The following is a 21,674-nucleotide window of genomic DNA, read 5'->3' on the forward strand; positions in this document are numbered from 1 at the left end:
TAATATTATTATGTATAAGTTATAAATTATTTATATATAAGTTATTTATGTATAATTATATATTTTTTTATATTATTATAAATAATATAATTAATATATTATATGTAATATATTGTATATTGTATAATTATTATATATAATATAATATATATGATTATATATTAACTTATATGTGAGTTATTAGTATTAATAATAACTTATACTTACAATACTTATACTTGTAAATACTTATTATACTTAACTTATGCTTACAATACTGATAAGATTTCTATTGATATGAACTTTTGCATTCAAAATTTAATTATAAAACTTTAATTTAACTTGATAACTTTAACATGAATAATGATAGCTAAAAAAAGTTATTATATGACCATGACCATGACCATATGCTTATTTATTATAACTGAGTTATAGTAAGTTGAACACTGTTTTTGTTTTCCATAACGTAATTTTAAAATGATGGAATAAAAGTATTAAGTTCCAGGTCATAGGTCTTATATGATATGTATCTTATATATATCTTGTATTTTGCAGCATGTTTAAGAATATTTCTGCTTGGTGCACTCTGACTGTTAACAATATTTGCATACTGATATGAATATAAGTGACTTCAACAACCAGAATGTATTTTTGATAGATATTAATAATGACAGGTTAGTAAATATAATTATAATAATAATGGTAATAATTTTTATTTATTAGAATTAGTGAGATACTTATGTATAATAGAATTGTATGAACTTTGGGGGACAAATATAATGATTGGAGTAAATATTACTTTTGTTTATTACCACGATTAGGGTAATGTAAGATAATATTATTTTTATCTAAAGAATTTCCGCAATTCAATAATTTCCTAAGTATAAAATATTATTATAAAAAAACATTAAAAAAAAACATGTATTATAAAATAAAAAAATAAATATTCAAGTACAAAAAAAACACATGTATTATGATAAAGTATATAAATCACATTAACTATGTTTTCTATAAAGTAGGGGTTGCAGTTGATATTTCAGCTTCAGCTTTAAACTCATTAGGTTCAAATTAAAGCTGAAGCTGATGAAGTCAGTTTAATCAGTGTGATAGCTGATAAAAAAGAATAATACTCCATAAATATTTTATTAAAAAAAAACATGTAGGAAATTATTCAGTGAAAATCTAAAGTAGTGACAAAATTTAAACATACATGTAAAAAATTAAAAAAAAAATTTGCTAAATGTTTTTGCTGTTTATAAATGTTGCTGTCAGAGCCTAGGCTAATAATTTTTTGGTAGAGTTCAAAATTCTTCTAAAAGATGGTTTTATCTATTAAAATATTGAGTATGAAATCAATCTTGCTGTTATCATATGTGATGCACTAGCTAGAGCGTTTGTTAAGTGTATTAGGGGCACAATGGTTATAACTGATGTAAGCATTGTGTTCATAAAGGAGAGTGGTGTGGCAAGATAATACTCCCACATATTTCATCAATTTTAAGCACTGATTCAGATTTTTGTCATCAAAAGCATTCTGTCAAAATTTAATGGAATTAAATTTTGACATGGTGACAAAGTTTCCTTTAGACTTAATGAATCTAGTATGCTTAGGGGTGTGCGAAGACTAATCAACTTATGGTTAAATGGCCCAAATGTTGTAAATTGTCTCAGATTACATTCAATACTTTATCTAGTGGATTTTTCCAGATATGTCATTACATTCCTAGAAAATTTTCTAGAAAAGCAAGGTCTTAATTAGATATTAAAAAATGGAGAGCAACTGAACTTAGACTTTTTTTAGTATACATTGGGCCCGTTGTTTAAAGGGGATAATTTAGCCAAAAATCTATTCAAACTTTTTAGTACTTTCAGTTGCAGTTCTAATTTTATGTTTTATTTTGTTGAAAAAATATTATGATTTTGCTTGTCAGTTACTAACTTATTTTGTGCAGTTATTTGGTGAACTTTACGGTAAGGATCAACTAGTTTACAAGGGGCATTCTTTAATATATATAGGAAATGATACAGTTAAATTTTAACTACTTGATAGATGTCCCTTGTTCAAATATTTAAAAAAGCTTGTTCAAAGAACAAAAAGTTGCTAAAATAAACACGTACAAGGATATAAACAGAAATTTAGTATTCCTAATTTTGATGGATCAGTAACCATTGTATTGAGACACTGTTAACAATTTAAAATTATCAAGGTTTCGAATGTTTTGTTTCAGCTAATGAAGGAGATTTGTTTTGAAATTACAAAAAAAAAATGGTTTAGTTAAAAAGCAGATGAATCCTGGGTCAAATAGGTTATGTTTGAGGATATATATATATATATATTATATATATATATATATATATATATATATATATATATATATATATATATATATATATATATATATATAACTATTATATGTTGTCAGAAAGTTTTTTCCAGATTTTGTCGACAAAAAGTAAAAAGTAAAATGCAAGACCGGAATTTTTTTTTTATTAATTGATAGACTGCCTACCCCAACCAAACCCTCAGTTGATGTAGCAGCACTCCTTTGCGGGTCAGGCTAAAAGATAGTAGACGTAGCAGCACTCCCTTGCAGGTCAGGCTATTTGTCAGTCGATGTAGCAGCACTCCCTTGCGAGTCAGGCTATTTGTCAGTCGATGTAGCAGTACTCCCTTGCGAGTCAGGCTATAAGATAGTCGATGTAGCAACACTCCGCGCATGATTTACAGTAAAAAAAAATAAAAATAAAAACATTTTATTAAAAAAAAAAAAAAAAAACGTTGCTTATATTGTTAAAAACATTCAGAATGTTTTTAAAAACATTCTGGTCAATTAAATTTGCGTTTTTGTGGTTTTTTTAAAAAATGATTAATTTGTAATTAAATTAATGGTTTTGACTTTCGTCCAACACGCAAATGTTGGATGAAAGTCAAAAGTAAATAAAAGTGACGTATGTGTTGGCGTAAGAAGCATTTTTTTCCTTCCGTGCTTCCCAAATGCAACAAACTATAGAACTATATATATATATATATATATATATATATATATATATATATATATATATATATATATATATATATATATATATATATTAGTAGTAGAAAATCACTTAACAAAATTTTTTTCCATTTAACACTGTGTTTCATCAACAAAGATTCATCAGAAAAGCATTTCTGATGAATCTTTGTTGATGAAACACAGTGTTAAATGGAAAAAAATTTTGTTAAGTGATTTTCTACTACTAATATAATTGCTCTGTTCTTTTAAGAACATTGAACACTCTATTGTGTAGAATACTTTTTAAAGTTGTTTAAATATATATATATATATATATATATATATATATATATATATATATATATATATATATATATATATATATATATATATATATACATATACATATATATATATATATGTATATATATATATATATATATAATATATATATATATATATATATATATATATATATATGTATATATATATATATATATGTATTTATATATATATATTTATATATATATATATATTTATATATATATTTATATATATATATTTATATATATATATATTTATATATATATATATATTTATATATATATATATATTTATATATATATATATATTTATATATATATATATATTAGGGATATGACAATTTTTTAAGACCCTATCCCCATGTTATTTTTTGTGGAGTTTTAATGCAAAGATCAAGAAAAATCCAATGGCAAGTGTCAACATTAAAAAAATGTTACCCCCTTTATTCAAATTTATAAAAATATATACAATTATACATTGTACAAAATGGTTTTTTTAATCAGAAATACAAACATACAGGTTTTAGTGTTCATTTGTCAAAAGAAATTTAATGTTAATATTTTCAATGCTGTTGCACAATGGAAGTAAATCCTGCAAAACTTTAATTGCACGTTCAGCACAAATGTTTGACCTTTGAGTTGGGATTGGAGTCGGCTCAACCGACCAAAAAGTCCTTAAAGTCTTTACTGCCTTTGAGTGATCTTTGCAAACGGCTGCCAAATTATTGTAGTTATCCTGATTATAAACCTGACCAGAAAACCAGATGTCACTCCACGTGCCACTAATAAAGTTACATGATGACTGACCTTTGGCTGACTGTCAAAATTCTGGAAGTAAAATATAAGCTAGCAAAGCATAGATTGCTTGGCTATTCCATCTTGCATTGCTTATATTTGGCAAAGTTCTGAAATTTACTTTAGGGAAACATCCTATTTTCTTAAACTGTCTGTAACAAGTGATCAAGTGATGAAGGAAAGTCATATCATCTCTCCTAACAATTTCTTCTTCTTCCTTCAGAGCATCTCCAGAATTGTCAAAAGATGCTTTCAGTTGCTGGTACTCTTCTGTTATTCTGCTAATGAACCAATAATTGAGATTAGACGAGGTTGTTGCTGCTTCAAAATAATCTTTCATCACATGTTTTAGTAATGTATCAAGAACATGATGCTGGTATCCAATATAAAGAGGTTTGTCTAATCCAAGCTTAACAAAATGCTTCTGTAGTAGTGTGACTGCCCCAACAGATTTTCCTGTATTTGCAGAGGTTGTATCAGAAATTATTAACTTAATTGCATGCCATAGCTTATATTCATCAAGCACAGTTTTTATTCCATTGAATATTGTTTCACCTTTTCCATTGATCAGTGCAAGAACTGCTAGTTTAACTTCTCTATTTTCATTTTTTAGAACTACAACCTCGCAGAGGCGTGGTGGCCCCAGAGGCTAAGCGGGATTCCCGCATGGGCTTTTCACTTTTTCATCTAAGTATGGGCCTTTTGGCAAATTTTAATTGTTTCTATATTTTAAAGAAATTCCACAATCATTTAAAATATTTATGTAAGCACAAATTAAATTTTATTAATCACTTGATTTAAAAAGTCTTCGAGTTTGAGCGCAATTATATTAGTATTTTGCATAATAATAATATTGCTCTGAAAACAAAGTAGATGTTTTGAGACTAATTATGATATTTTTTTCATGAGAAAATAATGAACCCATAAACGGTTTTTAACGATCCTAATGTTGACAAAATAAATTTAGTCCGCAGGCCCAACAATAATAATAGCTATTATTATTGTTGGACTTGAATTAACTTAGTTTAACCCCAAAACATTTTTCTTAAATAAATTAAAACGCAATACAATTACTATATAGTAATTGTATTGCGTTTTAATTTATTTCAAAAAAATGTTTTAGTGTTAAATTTTAAACTATGTTTTATATAAATAAGGATCGAACTCATGTTTTACATTTTTGTAACGTTTCGAAACAGATATAAACTTCTTTAATAATAAATAAAGTTTTTTTATTTTTATACAGTTTATATTATTGTATGTAAATAAAGAAATCAGTCCGTAATATCCTGTCCTCAGACAGATTTAAAATAGGATGATGAACTGCTAAATGAAACCACATTATAAAAACTTTTATGTTTAAACTATGTCAATAACGGCACCATTTTAAGAGCGGCATTTTTACTGTTTATGCGAAAATGTTAAAAAAAGTTAAAACACCGAATTAAACAAAAGCATAAACTAAAATGAATTTTTTTATAAAATAAAAAGAATTTCTTATTTTTCAAGATTTTCAATATTTATTTTAGAAAAAAAATTATACATGATTTAAAAAAATTTATATTATTGTACAATGAAATATATATCATTATATAGTAATAGAAAAATTAAAATCTTTGACTTTTAATTTTGTGTTAGGCTATGTTCTTCAAACAATAAAATACTAATCGTATTTGCTTGCGGTAAAGTTGTGTTTTAAGAAAATCAAAACAAAAACGTGGTCGCTACATTGTGTTGTTACCATTTTTATTTTGAAGTTTTGCAAACAATAATATAAATTTTACATATATATATATATATAAATATATATATTTATATATATAAATATATATATATTTATATATATATAAATATATATATATATTTATATATATAAACATATATATATATATATATATATATATATATATATATATATATATATATATATATATATATATATATATATAATATATATACATATATATATAATTTTTCGTATGGGCCTTTACATCAAGCATATATGGTAAAATCCCGCATATATAGGCCTTTTAATAAAAATCCCGCATGGGCTTTTTAGAGCCACCACGCCCCTGCAACCTCGTACTCTGTATTCTTTATGTGCTTCCCATCAAAGTGCAAGCTCAAGTTTTCGTTTCTTAGAGTTTCAATAAAATGTTCTTTTAATTTTTCTCCTGCTTTCATTGTAGCTTTGTAAACACCACTTTGACTTGGAGTTGGAATAGAAATTCCATCTTTTGCAAGAGTTTTGCAGACTGTGTGTGCCTTTCTTGAACTCAGTTTTGCTTTTGTCACCAAATTTATTGCATAATCATTTTTTTGTCTTTTACATGTTGTTGTAGCCTCTGAATCTTGAGAACCACTGTCAGAATCTTGTTTTTCTTCTTCAGTGCTAAAATATTCTTCATCTTTACTGCTTAAGTCATCCTTAGTATCTTGACTGACTTTTTGCTTAATCAACTTTAATTTTCTAGGATGAACTCCTTGTGTATCTTCAATTGTGGTGCAGTAGCCAGCTCTACCATTTGTTGACATCTGAAGATTATAGAAGGCTTTATCTTCCTGGCACAACCATTCTCCATTTTCATCAGTTACGTTGAACAAGTTGGTAAAGTCTTGCGTTCCTGGTTTTCTGCTGTCTTTTTCATACTTGTTTAGTACATTCTCAATTTTTCTCTCCACTGTAGATTTGCCTTTTTGAATTGGAAGATTCAGTTTTTTCCATAAAATTTTTACTTCTTTAACCACTATCACAACTCTCTCCTGTCTACTTTTCACATTTGCAGTCAAACACTTAAATCTGTCCAGGATATGCTGTTCTGTTGGCATTTTGTTCATTTGATCAAGACTGTCAACAATCTTTGCATACTTTCTTGAATTCTTGGCTGTTTCAAACCTAACCAAATTTGATTCCCATAGTTTCTTATTCAAATCTGAAGAAAGAATATTTTTAGACATCTTGACTATAGTCTTGTCGAATTATAATTTGAGTGTAAATTTAATTATCTGCAAATAAACAAATCTTATGAGTTTAGGTTATCAAAAGAAGTTTATAAAATATCAAAAGTCAGGTGATGATAACAAACATAATATATAATATGAAAGATTATGTAATAAGAATGCATACATTTAGCAAAATCACACCAGCAATAAACTGAAGCTGTGATACCTTAAACTGTACTGTATCTAACAATAGATACACTATGAGTCATAAAAAAACATGCCACTGAACTTATTGCAATAACTTTGCTCATTGTGAACCGATTTTAAAAATGGTGTCTTCTTCAAGTAGAGAACAAGAACAATACTTGACTAATATAAAATATTACTTTTGAAATTCTTTTTTATTGTCTCAACCTAGAATTTTTAAACTAATTTTAACTTCTATATAAGAAATCAGACAATTTTTCTGTTGTTGAAGTTTGGAGTGTTCGTGTACAGTCAGTTTTTAGAATTGGGTCGCCATCAGACGAATGTTTTTCTGCAATTCAATTCTTAACAAAACCTGAAATTTTGTTAGGCATCAGACCAAATTTGACAAATTTATGGTAGAAAGTTCAGTGGCATGTTTTTTATGACTCATAGTGTAGATGGGAGAAAACAGTTTTCAGCTTAGGGGGTGAACTTTTTTAAGATTTAACACTTTCAAATGGTATTTCCAGTTTTAAAATGAAATTTCTCCACTCATAGTGGCATGGGAAACCAAAAATTGCCAAAAAAAAATTTTAGTCATACCTCTAATATATATATATTTATATATAAATTAGTAAAAAATACTTATCTAACTTTTTTCTTCAACTTGAAGTTTCACCATTGCTGGAGCATCAGGAAGAGTTCACACTCTTCCTGATGACTAATTTATTATTGCTCTGTTCTTTAAGAACATTGAGCACTCTATTTGTAAAATACACTAACATAATTTACATATATTTATATATATATATTTATGTATATATATATTTATATATATATATATATAAATATATTTATATATATATTTATATATTTATATTTATATATATATATATATATATATATATATATATATATATATATATATATATATATATATATATTGATTGATGGAACAATTTCAACAGATCTTCAAATTATTTGCACAACCCTGAACAATTATTTCCAATCAGTATTTGTCAACGAGCCAGACGGACCTGTGCCGGAATTAGAACCCCGAACTGACAAAAAATGTATATTAGACGAGAATATCTTTTCAATCAACGATATTCGTGCTCGACTCGCAAACCTAGATGAATCTAAATCTCTTAGTGTTGATAATGTTCACCCTCGTGTACTCAAACACTGCGCAGAAGCTTTCGCATTGCCACTAACATTAGTTTTCAAGAAATCTTTCTCAACCAGCACTATACCAGACCTGTGGAAAAAATCTAACGTCACGCCCATTTTCAAGAAAGGAAGCAAACTAAGAGCATCAAATTATAGACCAGTTTCTCTCACCATGCAAAATATTTGACTTCCATACCATGCAAAATATTTGACTTCCTCACAGAAGCTGCACACAAGAAGTATCCAGTCGATATGATTTACACTGATTTTGCAAAAGCATTTGATAAAGTCCCACATAATAGCCTATTGAGCAAATTGAAAGCATATGGCATCAGCGGGAAAGCACTCATGTGGATAAATGCTTGGCTTAAAAATAGACAACAGCGTGTTGTCATTGTTACTCACTCAACTGCTAAAATATTCACATCAGATTGGAAAAAAGTTACAAGTGGCGTCCCTCAAGGAAGTGTCCTTGGCCCTCTCCTTTTCGTACTATTTATAAATGATCTGCCGGACAACATTACCAGCCAGTTCAAACTCTACGCAGATGATAGTAAAATTATGAACATGATAAAATCGAATGAAGATATGCTAGCTTTACAATCAGACATTGATCAAGCCATAAAATGGTCTCACAAATGGTTGATGTTCTTTAATGTGGAAAAATGCAAAACAATGCATGTTGGTTGAGGTAACAGAAAATCTAATCAAGTCTATTCAATGACGAACATAGAAGGCACTCGTCGAAACCTGGAGGAAACTGAAACTGAACGAGATCTAGGTATTCTGATATCAAATGACCTCAAAGTCCGTGCCCAGGTAGAGTCTGCAGTCTCAGTAGCCTATTACAAATTGGGCCTACTAAAAGAAGTATTCCGAAGCAGAAGCATTTATCTCTGGCGAACGCTTTACATCACATATGTGTGCCCACACCTGGAATTCGCTATTCAAGCATGGTCTTCTCACCTAAAAAAGGATATCAATATGCTTGAAAGAGTTCAGCGCAGAGCGACAAAAGTTTCCTCAATCAAACATCTCCCATATGAGCAACGCTTAAATATATTTAGAGTGACAACACTGGAAGAAAGAAGAGCTAGAAGAGATCTTATTGAACAATTTAAAATTAAAAATAAAATTGATGATGTTAACTTTTTTGTTCCTCAAAAGATCTCTAACAACGTATATTGCAGGAGGAGTCACAATAAACAGCTACACAGACAAATTGTTAGTGATTGCGAAGAGCGACATTACTTTTATACTAATCGTGTCACACCGTCCTGGAATATGCTACCACAGGAAGCAATTGACACTCACTCGCTCAACTCAACATTAGTTAGTATAGAAATGCCTGGTGTTGCATCTCTTCGTCAATATACTTTATAATCAATGATTGACTAATTTACAGTATTATTGAATTTGTAAAAACATAAAAAAAAAAAATTATTATTGATTGTAAATTTATTGATTCTAAATAAAATCAAATTCAAAATTCATATATATATATATATATATATATATATATATATATATATATATATATGTATATATATATATATGTATATATATATATATATATATATATATATATATATATATATATATATATTTATATATATATTTATATATATGTATATTTATATATATATATATATATATTTATATATATATATATTTTTATATATATATATTTATATATATATATATATATATATATATTTATATATATATTTATATATATATTTATTTATATATATATATTTATATATATATTTATTTATATATATATATTTATATATATATATATATATATATAAATATATATATAATAATAATAATAATAATAATAATAATAATAATAATAATAATAATAATAATAATAATTAAAGATTAAAGTGCCATTATTTACAACAATCACAATAGTGATGAAGTAATTCAGAAGCACTAAAACAAGTTGGCTATGAGTTTGAAAAAGCGTTTATAAAAAGTTCATATTTTAGTCTTTTTTTAAATGTTTCTAAAGAGGTTGAGTTTCACGTGTTCATAGATAAACCATTCCAAATTCAAGGTGCAGTCATACAAAAAGAATTTGAGCCCAGAGAAGTTTTTTGTTGACGACGTGTAAGTTGACAACTGTCTAATGATCTAGTTTTTTGTTTTGAAGTTCAGACTTCTAGGAGTTCAAATAAATATGCAGGAGATTTAGATAATAAAATTTTATGTGATAACTGATATCTTATAGATTATTCTTTGATTTATTGGTAACCAATGAAGAGATTTCAGCAATATTTCTGAATTTAAATGAATAGGAGAATGGAAAACGATTCGAGATAAGCTATTTTGAATTTGTTGGAGTTTTTTAATATTTTTTTGATAAGTACCAGATAAAAGACTGTTACAATAGTCAAGCTGAGTGTTAACAATGCCACATACAATTGTATTTGCAGCTTCTTTAGTCAGACATGGACGTATGTGACAAAGTGCACGAATATGGTAATTGCAGGATTTAATAGTGTTGTTTATGTGCTTGTCCATAAAGAGCGATGAATCTAGAGTGACGCTAAGGATTTTTACTGAATTTATCGTAGTTAGTGTTGTTCCAGAAATAACAATTTTTGAATCATTTTTATGCTTGGTAATTTGTTTTCTAGATGCAAATAAAACAGCTTCTGTTTTATTTGGGTTGAGCAGAAGTCCATTTTCTAGAAACCACTTTGTTACTGCATCAGCACACACATTGATTTCATTAATGCTATCTATGCCTGGGTTGATGACAGTATAAAGTTGGGTATCATCAACATATTGATGATGATTGGTACCGAGTTTAGCTATAATACGATATATAGGTGAAACAAACATGGAAAATAAAAATAGGCCTAATACACTACCTTGTGGTACTCCTGTTGAACTTGCTATTAGTCTAGATTTTGTTGATCCAATAGAAACAAAAGATTTTTGAGAGTGCAAGTATGATGTCAGCCATTTTAGTGCAATATCTGTGACACCAAATTCATCTTTAATGTGGGAAATCAGCAAGCTGTGATCAATTGTATCAAATGCTGAAGATATGCCAAGAGATAGGAGAATAGTGTTCAAAGCATCATCAATGCTTAGCAGGATGTCATTGCATATCTTAAATAGTGCTGTTTCGGTTGAGTGATTCGATCTAAAACCAGATTGTAAAGGATTGAAGTTAATAGATGAAGTTACGTGTGGAAGAAGACGAGATAATGCAAGCTTTTCAAGAATTTTGGAAATTGTATTGAGATTTGATATTGGGCGTAGATTTGATAAGTCAAATTCTGCTAGTCCTGATTTTTTGGGAATTAGTGTTATTTGAGCATAAATTTGGATTTTGGGTTTTTTGCAAGCCTTTTCTGGATAGTATTTTTTATACTTTCAAGTTTGTTTATGAAATATTGACTTATTATATTGCATTTTGCTTCTGGTATTGTGTTTTTAGTTTTAGAACTATTTGAATGTAGTAATTTCTTGGCAATATTCCATGTTTCTTTCTGACTACCGTATGCTGAATTTAGTTTTGCCTTATAGTGATTACATCTGGATTTATGAATTGCTGCTGATGACTCGCGGCATGCAATTCGATATAGTTTTTTATCTGATAAGTTTCCAGTTTTTTTATAACAACGCTCCAGTTTAGGACGTCTGATTTTTTTATTCTTGGCATCTGAAGATAACCATTTATCATCATGTTTACCAGGTCGTATTGAATATTTCCGAATGGGTGCTAAATGATCGAGAACAGTTGTTATATTTGCTCTTATTTGTTCAGCATAATCATCCACATTGTTTTCAGGTGATAAGCAACATGGCACTTGCAATTCTTTTATAAAGCATGACAAGTTTAGTTTTCTAAAGTTTCGTTTTGAAAACCAAACAGTTTTACTATTTGAAGGTTGATGATAAAGTGCAACCCGAATCATATAGTGATCTGAAATACCCTCATCAGTTACTTGAATATTGTTGAGTGAAATGTCATCATGTTGATTTATTACTAGATCAAGCAAGTTGGCTATACCGGTAGTAGATGATATGCGGGTTGGAGATTGAACTCTTTGTATCATGTTGTAGGTCTCTAGAATCTCATCAAGTCTTGGATTGCAGGTTGTTGGAGTAGTACCTGGGCAGTTAAAGTCGCCACACAGAAGTATTTCTCCAGATAATGTTTGAAGTTCTTCTAGGAGATCAGATAATTTGAAAAAGAAAATATTTGTTGGAATAATTGGATTTGATCGGTAAATAGCAATAATATTGTAGATATTATTTGCCAGATTTAGTTTGGCAGATGTACGTTCATAAGACAGGCAGGTAGACAATAACGAGAGTGGTTTGATTTTTAAGTAGTCCCGGTATATTATTGCAACGCCTCCTCCACGATGATCTGATCGACAGTATTGAATTGTTTTAAAGCCTGTTGGGGCCATATCTTCTTGAATTGCAGGAGGGTCGTCCGACTTTATCCAAGTTTCAGTGAGTATAAAAATATCTAGAGAATGATTATGCACTATATCATGAATGATAGCAGATTTTTTTATAGCAGATTGAACATTTTGTATACCCAAGTTTAATGTAGAGGGTCTTTTAATTTTTATATGTAAATTATGCTGATTTGATTTCAATCCATTTGAGTTCACCTGATCGTATACCCTAATAATATTTTTTTCCATTATGCACATTGTATCGTTGCCTCCCATTTGTTCCCTCGACTTCATGAGCAAGTGCTGCGTTTCTAGTATTTCTAACTTTTCTGAGTTCACTGTCGAACAATCTCTCCTTTGCAGTTTTTTCTTTGTTAATAAAGATATTTTTGAAGTTGATATTATCATTTAACTTTTTGGAATTTTTAATTAAATAATTTTGAGTTTCTTTGTTCTCCAATTCAACTAAGATGAGGTTAGGTGGTCCTTCTGGTCTTTTAGTATTTTTAGTTAGTCGAATTATTCTTTTTGTATTTGTATTGAAAAATCTGGTTTTATTGCTTTTAGTAATGTTTCGATGGTTATTTTATCATTTTCTTCATTAATTTGTTTGTCTAAAGTAGTATGATCAGCTATCCCACTTATAATGATGTTGTTTTCAGTTCTTTTTTTATTATTAAACTCGTTTGTAATTTTTGCCATCATTACCACTTCAGTTTCTTCTGGTTTTGATTGATTTTGCTGAATTGATGTTGCTTGTGCATATGTGAATATTGTTGTTGGTTTATTTGATGTTGCTATTGAGACATTTAACTTTTCATCTTTAAGAATTTTAAGTCGCTTTAAAAGGTCAGAAACGATATATGATATTTTGCCACACCATTTATGCATATTTTTGGTAACTTCAGCAGATGCACTAGGAATTGTTGGCCAATTTTGCTCTTCTAAGCATTCATAGTCGAACTCCATGTTTTTTTTGTTTTTTTTATATATATTTTTTATAAATATATCAGTGGGCTACCACGCTGAATAACAGTGGATTACCTCTTGATGTCTTTTGTAGGAGGGTTACCACCCTGAATAACAGTGGATTACCTCCTTAGTAAATATATTAACCTTATTAACACAAATACTGTAAAAAGTTTAGATGTGTTTTTTTTCCGTTTTTTATACATACAGTGGGTTGCATAAATATGGAGTCACTGCTTTGTTTGTGTGAAATTTTTGTTTTTTTCACAATTATCTTTGAAACCAACTAATTAATACAAATGAAAGCGTATTAAATGTCTTAATTAATTGATTCTCTATTGAATGGTATATAATTGGAACTCGTTAGGTTAACCAGCCTTGAGTAATTATTAATTTAATTAGAACATACCTGTATTTATCTCAACTAAAAGTCAACTAAAATTTAACAATTTAAGTTGAAATATCTCAACAAAATGTTATCCTAACGATCTAAAATTTAACTATAAAAACGTTCTTGTAAAATAAAAAAAAATTATCATTTTTATATCTTGAGTAATTCACATTGGTAATTATTTGGTAAAGCAAAAAGACAAAAATGGGCAGAAAAGCTGTTTCAGACAAGGTACAATGGCAAATTGTAGGTCTGCTAAAAGATAAAACAAAAAGCCAACAAGAAATAGCTTAAATGTGCAATGTTTTGCTTAAATGTTCGCAAACTACGTTGAAAAACCACGAGCTACATAATGGTGTCAAAGATTTAACAAAGCTTGGTAGGTCTTTAAAGCTAATTTCAAGAGACCAAAGTTATCTCTATTGAAAGGTTAGACAAGACCCTAAAATTTTTTACTGTGAACTTGCTGAAGGGTTCACAAATACGCCTGGTAATGTTAGTTTTAGTAGATGGACTGTATGAAGATGTCTTAATAAGAAAGGCTTAGATTACTATGTTGCTGCTCGAAAACCACTTTTGCGTGTTTCAGATTGCCTAAAAAGATTAAAGTGGCGTAGAGAAAGACTTCACTGGTCTGTAGAAGACTGGGCCAAAGTTATTTTCAGCGACAAATCCAATTTTGAGGTGATAAATTGCAAGTCAAGATTAATCATCAAGAGGCTGGCTGGTGAAAATTTCAAAAAGTGTTTTTGTATACCAAGGGTACAAGGCGGAGGAGGATCAGTTAAAATATGGGGATGTTTTTCTATAAAGGAACAGAGTCATGCAACATTTATAATGGCTGAATTAACCAGTACAACTACAAAGAGACCTTCAAAAGTAAATTTTTGCCAACAGCCAGAGCTTTTTATGGAAGACGACAACCATGGATTTTTTAGCATGATGGCGCTACAGCTCACACTGCAATCTCAATTAAAGAGTGGCTTGATCAGAAAAACGTTACGATCATGCCTTGGCCATCTCGTTCTCCGGATCTCAATCCTATCGAAAATATTTGGGCTTGGATAGACAAGAGATTGGTCAAAGAGAGCATAGCCAGTGCTGCACAATTACAGCAGGCGTTAAAAAAGCTTTTGAAAGAATTTCCAAGAGAATTATGCATCCGACTAGTTGAATCTATGCCTAGACGGGTTCATGCATGTGTCAAAGTTTTTTCAAAAAAAAGTCTTAATTTTTTTTTTTTGAAAATTTTTTTTTCTTATTTTGATTATAAAACTACTGTTAATAAATTTTAAAGCAACTTGAATTATTAACGTTTTTGTTTGCTTTAAATTTAAAAAAAACATAAAAAAAATCATATTAAAAATCAACTGAATCTATATTTATGCAACCCACTATATATATACATATATATATATATATATATATATATATATATATATATATATATATATATATATATATATATATATATATATATATATATACATATATATATATATATATATATATATATATATATATATACATATATATATATATATATATATATATATATATATATATATACATATATATATATATATATATATATATATATATATATATATATATATATATATACATATATGCTATAATGTATATTTATTTAAAAATAAAATTAAAAAATATACATTATAGCATATATATATATATATATATATATATATATATATATATATATATATATATATATATATATATATATATATATATATATATATATATATACATAGATCTATAGTTTGTTGTCTTTGGGAAGAGCGGAAGGAAAAAAGTGATTCTTACACATACGTCACTTTTAATTACTTTTGACTTTCGTCCAACATTTTCGTGTTGGACGAAAGTAAAAACCATTAATTTAATCACAAATAAATCGTTTTTTAAAAAAACCACAAAAACGCAAATTTAATTGACCAGAATGTTTTTAAAAACATTCTGAATGTTTTTAACAATATAAACAATGTTTTTATTTTTATTTTTTTTAATAAAATGTTTTTATTTTTATTTTTTTTACTGTAAATCATGCGCGGAGTGTTGCTACATCGACTATCTTATAGCCTGACTCGTAAGGGAGTGCTGCTACATCGACTGACAAATAGCCTGACTCGCAAGGGAGTGCTGCTACATCTACTATCTTTTAGCCTGACCCGCAAGGGAGTGTTGCTACATCGACTGAGGGTTTGGTTGGGGCAGGCAGTCTATCAATAAATAAAAAAAAAAAATTCCGGTCTTGCATTTTAATTTTTACTTTTTGTCAACAAAATATGGAAAAAACTTTAGGACAACATCTACAGGTTGTATATATATATATATATATAATATATATATATATATATATATATATATATATATATATATATATATATATATATATATATATATATATATACAAAAATTAGGGTTTTTTTGTTCCCAAACTTCAATCACCCTAGTTCTTTGCAAAACATTATTTTTTGATATAAGCATGAACATACAAAAGTTTGGAGTTTGCACTATGCCTGTAAATGTCAAAACTCAAACATCTAAAAATCCAGTGTACACCACTGTATATATATATATATATATATATATATATATATATATATATATATATATATATATATATATATATATATATATATATATATATATATATATATATATATATATATATATATATATATATATATATAATATATATATATATATATTATATATATATATATATATATATATATATATATATATATATATATATATATATTTATATAATATATATATATATATTGTATATATATATATAAAAGCAGAGCTATGCCTAGGGGCTCATTTGCAAATTTAGAGGCCCTTTTACAAATTTAAGGTTGTTTTTTTATTGGAAAAATTTTTAAGAATTTTGGGGCCCTTTTGAAGGAGGGGGTACTTGGATCTAGGAGCCACTGCACTGTTATATAAGGTTTCTGATGAGTCTTAATTGATGAAACCTTAGTGTGAAATGAAAAAAGTTTCGCTCTATTTTAAAGATTAGATTTAAAAATTATTAGCCCCCGACAGCAGGCTATTTCAGTATGACGTCACACTGCTCACCTAAATTAGTATTATAAGATATAAATATATATATATATATATATATATATATATATATATATATATATATATATATATATATATATATATATATATATATATATATATATATATATATATAAAGTTTTAAACAGTATATATCAAATTATATTCAATATAAATATCAAATTATATTTATATAATACTTTTATATAATTTATTTATCAGTAACTAAAGGAATGTTATCAATTTATTATATGAATCACAAGCATGTGCTTATTTATTGTAAGTACATTTTAAAACGTTCAAATAAATGTCGGTTATAAAATTAAAGATTATATTTTTCTACCTTCAATGGTGAAAATTGCATTTTTTATCTGAAGAGTTTTAGGAGAAATCGTAAGAGTTTTATAACATATTAAAAATAATTTATGTTACCTATAAAATTTAGGACTAACAGTTAAATTTAATTTTTTTACAGGTCATATTGAAAAGAGATATTGTGTAAAGAGGTTTTTTAATAAGTCGTTTAAACAACAATGGAAAAACTTCCAATTCGCGAGATAACCCTGAAAGCATTCACAACACGATTAAAGAATCGTTTAAAAGTTTGCTTAATTTCGACTGTAATTTTAATTATTTTTTTTGAAATAAACCAATCAAGTTATATATAAATTTGCTTTTTGTGTAAATTTTAAACATTTAAACGTAGTTTTTCATGATTTGCAATGGGTAAACCTCGTTGGACCCTTACAGGATACCCGGCGGGCATATCCATATGGGCCCCAAAGGAAAACTGCGGCCAAGATCCGGCGGGTTCCCGATGGGTTTCCCATATGGGTACAATCTTTCGACAAGATTGTCTGTGTTCCATTAAAAACCTTTTATAATCATGCTACAAATGCTTTTATGTTGAACTATCTACGTAAACTCATTACTATTTATTTATCATCATGATCTATTATTATATATTTTATTACTATAACATTAGTTTATTGCAAACCCGTTTTACGGGCTTACGACAATTGAGTCCACTTCGGCTTGTATATAAAATTCAATTTTTCGTTTACTTGACTTGTACTAATTATTTACTAAACAATTTAGTAAATAATCAATGCAAGTTGTTGGGGGAAATGTGGTTGCTTTTTTCTTTACAAAAATTTGCTTTCATTAGCAATAAAATGTGTTAAAAGTTTACGTTTATGGCGGCGGAAATTTACGTAATGAACCAATATTTATCAGTTTTTAAAGGATTTGTTCCAACCGCAATCAATTGTAGTAATGACAAACAAAATAGAAAAATACTCTTGAAAAGAAAACTCTGAACATTCTAAAAAAGTCTAATTTCTATATTGTTTTGTAATTTTTACTGTTTAGCGAAATACAATTTCAAAATATAAAATAATACGGCTAATACAGTTTAATATAATCGTACTACTAAGGAAAGTATTGCATCATGTATTATATTATTATGTTTAGTTATTTAGCTTTTTTAATTAACTTATTTTTTAAAATAATAAAACATAATAGCAGTAAAATAATATACTAACTTAAACGCGTTTGGCCTTAAAACTGCTACAGCCTAAAGGGTATATAAAGCTCAAAACGAAATCATTAAGGCAAAAAAATCAATTAGTCAAGCGTACAAAAGTTCACAAAGTCTTATTAAAAATCTATAGTTTTTGTAATTAGAATACACTATAGTGTCAGATTGTAGCGAGTTGAAGATTAGCTACAAATAATATTTGTAATGCCAACGAAAAAAAATAGACTAAGGTCACGTTTGTATAAAGTCACTCGAGATTTAGGTTTCGGTCACGTAGATATATGTATTGGCTTATAATCGTAAAATAGAAAAGTTCAACAACAAACAATTTGTTTGGATAAATTTTGTAGAAACATATAAACACTCAATTATTTAATATAATTTGCTATACAAATTTTATTAAAAAAAGCTAAATACAAAAACAAAATAAAACAAAAAAAAAATTTGGTACAGTAGCTTATACTTTAAAGCTACTTACCACAAAGAGCCACTTCATTGATCATTAAAAATTATGTATACAATCATATATATTTGTATACATAAACATTAAACATACATGTTTAATGAGAGTTTAAATAACACAAGAGTTGGCGTCATAAACCGACAGAAAAACATGGTGACAAATTTTCTTTCTTTCCTTGCCCACGTAAATTATCGATAAAGATATTGCGCAAGCGTGGTTAGATTTCTACATAATGCTTAGAACGTCTAAATACTGTATGGTTTTAAAAATTTTTGAAAAGTTTTCAGAAAGTTTTAGTTTCTGTTTCGAAACTGAAATTTTTAATTTCCGTCTCTATATACTTAAAGTTTCGTTGCTATGTAGTTATGCAGTATAAAAAGAGCAAGAACATAAAATTAATTTAGAAAATCTTTTTTTTAGAAGATCCAAGCAAATTAGTTTAATGAGAATAGAATGATTGCAAACACAACCATAAACATATATATTTACTGTTGCATACTTTATACTTTTAAAGACCACACTGGTAATCCAGAGAGGGTAAAAATGTTATCAGACGCTTCACACTGTTTTAATCATACAAATAAAACGTTGCAATGGAGAAGTATCAGAGATTCTTTTAAAGCATCATTATCTCAGAACCCTCCAGACTGTCAAAATCATTACAAAGATTTTAAATGCTCCAAAGGTACTTTACCAAAATATGTTTTTTATATCGTTTTTTGGATCTTTTTATTTTTGTTTGGCTTTGTTGGCAATTTTTCTGTTCTATTGTCAGTTGTACGATCGTCCATATTAAAAAAATCCAAGATCAACTATTTTATAGTATCTCTTGCGGCAAGTGATTTATCAGTTGCATTGTTTATTGTTCCAATCAAAGTTATTCAAGCATACAACAACCTTGGATTTTGCCATAGTTTAAATGTTTGCAAGTTTTATATTACGTTAGATACCATTTTATTTGTTGCCTCAATAACTAATTTATTTGCTATTTCAATTGATCGATTTGTTGCTCTTCGTTTTCCAAATTATTATAACAACAAGATAAAATCTTGTCAAAGTAAATTATTTGTAGGAAGTATTTGGTTATATGCATTGTTTTGCGGAATTCTAATCAACTTTGAATGGGGTTTTTCTTCTAAGGACTCTATTGAAATATTACCTGAGACACAAGAGTGCATTGCTAAAAATAAATATTATGTTGTTATATTATATATTTTTGTTTACTACTTTCCAGCGGCAATCATGCTTGTTGCTTTTATGCGCGTTCTTCAAATCTCTCGAAAAAATATGAAAAATACAAAAAATATTTCAAATCAAAAATGCAGTTCAAAATCAAGTTTGGTAAAGTATTTCTCAAAATTGTTTAAAAAACAAACTCTCCATCAAACTAAAGCAACATATTTTAAAACTGATAAAAGTGAAGGGATAGTTAGCGAAAATTTAATCAAAATCTGTGAAATCTCTGCAAATTCAAAATCTAACTTTACTTTGGAGAAATATAAGCATAGTTACTTGTTCCGAAAATTAACAATAACCTTTATGGCAATGTACCTGCTTTTTTTAGTATGTTGGACTCCAGTTAGCATATTGGCAATTGGTCTAAGATTGTACCCAAATTGGTTTCAAGGAGTCAATGCAGCGGTGTGGTCCCATATTGTATTTGTTGACATTTTACCGATTTTAAGATCTACAATAAACCCATTTATTTATGGTTTTACGAGTAAAGAATGCCGTAAACCATTTTGCACATTAGTAGCAAACATTTGTTTTTGTATCTGCAAAAAAAGAAAGCATAGCTCATTCTCGTCACAAATTGAGTTTAAAACTGAGCGAATAAGTGAGTTTAAAACAGAAAGAAAAAATGAGTTTTAAAACTTTTCAAAAAACTTTTGAATGACAGATTTAAATGAGATTTCCTGAAACAATTTTATATATAGTTCATAATTTATTTATTTTTAGAAATATTTTTATTAATATATTTATTTATTAAAGAAAGTCAATAATCTAAATTGTTAAAAAAAAATGAAAAAAAATAAATATATTGTTTGAAAGAGTTTGTAATACAGCAATATAATACTTGATTAAAAATCTATAACAAGCTATTTACTGACAAATCTTAAAAACAAGCTGGTATTGGTTTTGGTGAAAGTTTTCTTAAGATACTTTTATCATAAATTCCAGCGTCCAGTAGATCCAGAAAAATTAGTGTATGTTTTATTATTTACCAAAAAAATAAAACAGCGAAAGTTGATTTTTCTATAAGAGGCTATCTATTAATTACGTCAACAAAATAAAGGGGTAGGGAGAGTCAGAAAATTTTATATAATTGTTGACAAAGAGGGGAGGATAACAATGTTACTTTTTTTAATAAATTTAATTTCTTAAAA

At 27.5% G+C, this 21,674-nt stretch overlaps 1 protein-coding gene and 1 long non-coding RNA gene across 2 annotated transcripts; both read left to right on the forward strand.

Moving 5' to 3' along the window:
• Positions 1-475: 475 nt before the first annotated feature.
• Positions 476-17,953, forward strand: LOC136076557 (uncharacterized). The gene is made up of 2 exons (XR_010636368.1): positions 476-653; positions 17,760-17,953. It is a non-coding gene; the product is annotated as an uncharacterized LOC136076557 (long non-coding RNA).
• Positions 17,954-19,316: 1,363 nt separating this feature from the next.
• Positions 19,317-21,291, forward strand: LOC105845218 (histamine H2 receptor). Its single transcript, XM_065791476.1, has one exon. It carries the CDS (start codon positions 19,741-19,743, stop codon positions 21,157-21,159), a length of 1,419 nt encoding a protein of 472 aa, XP_065647548.1. The 5' UTR covers positions 19,317-19,740; the 3' UTR covers positions 21,160-21,291.
• Positions 21,292-21,674: the final 383 nt, after the last annotated feature.

This window comes from Hydra vulgaris, chromosome 02 (assembly GCF_038396675.1).
Source record: "Hydra vulgaris chromosome 02, alternate assembly HydraT2T_AEP".
Classification (NCBI taxonomy): Eukaryota; Metazoa; Cnidaria; class Hydrozoa; order Anthoathecata; family Hydridae; genus Hydra; species Hydra vulgaris.

Bases quoted from the DNA above. Each gene is read 5' to 3' on its own strand.
- LOC105845218 (XM_065791476.1), top strand. From the start codon at position 19,741: ATGATTGCAAACACAACCATAAACATATATATTTACTGTTGCATACTT.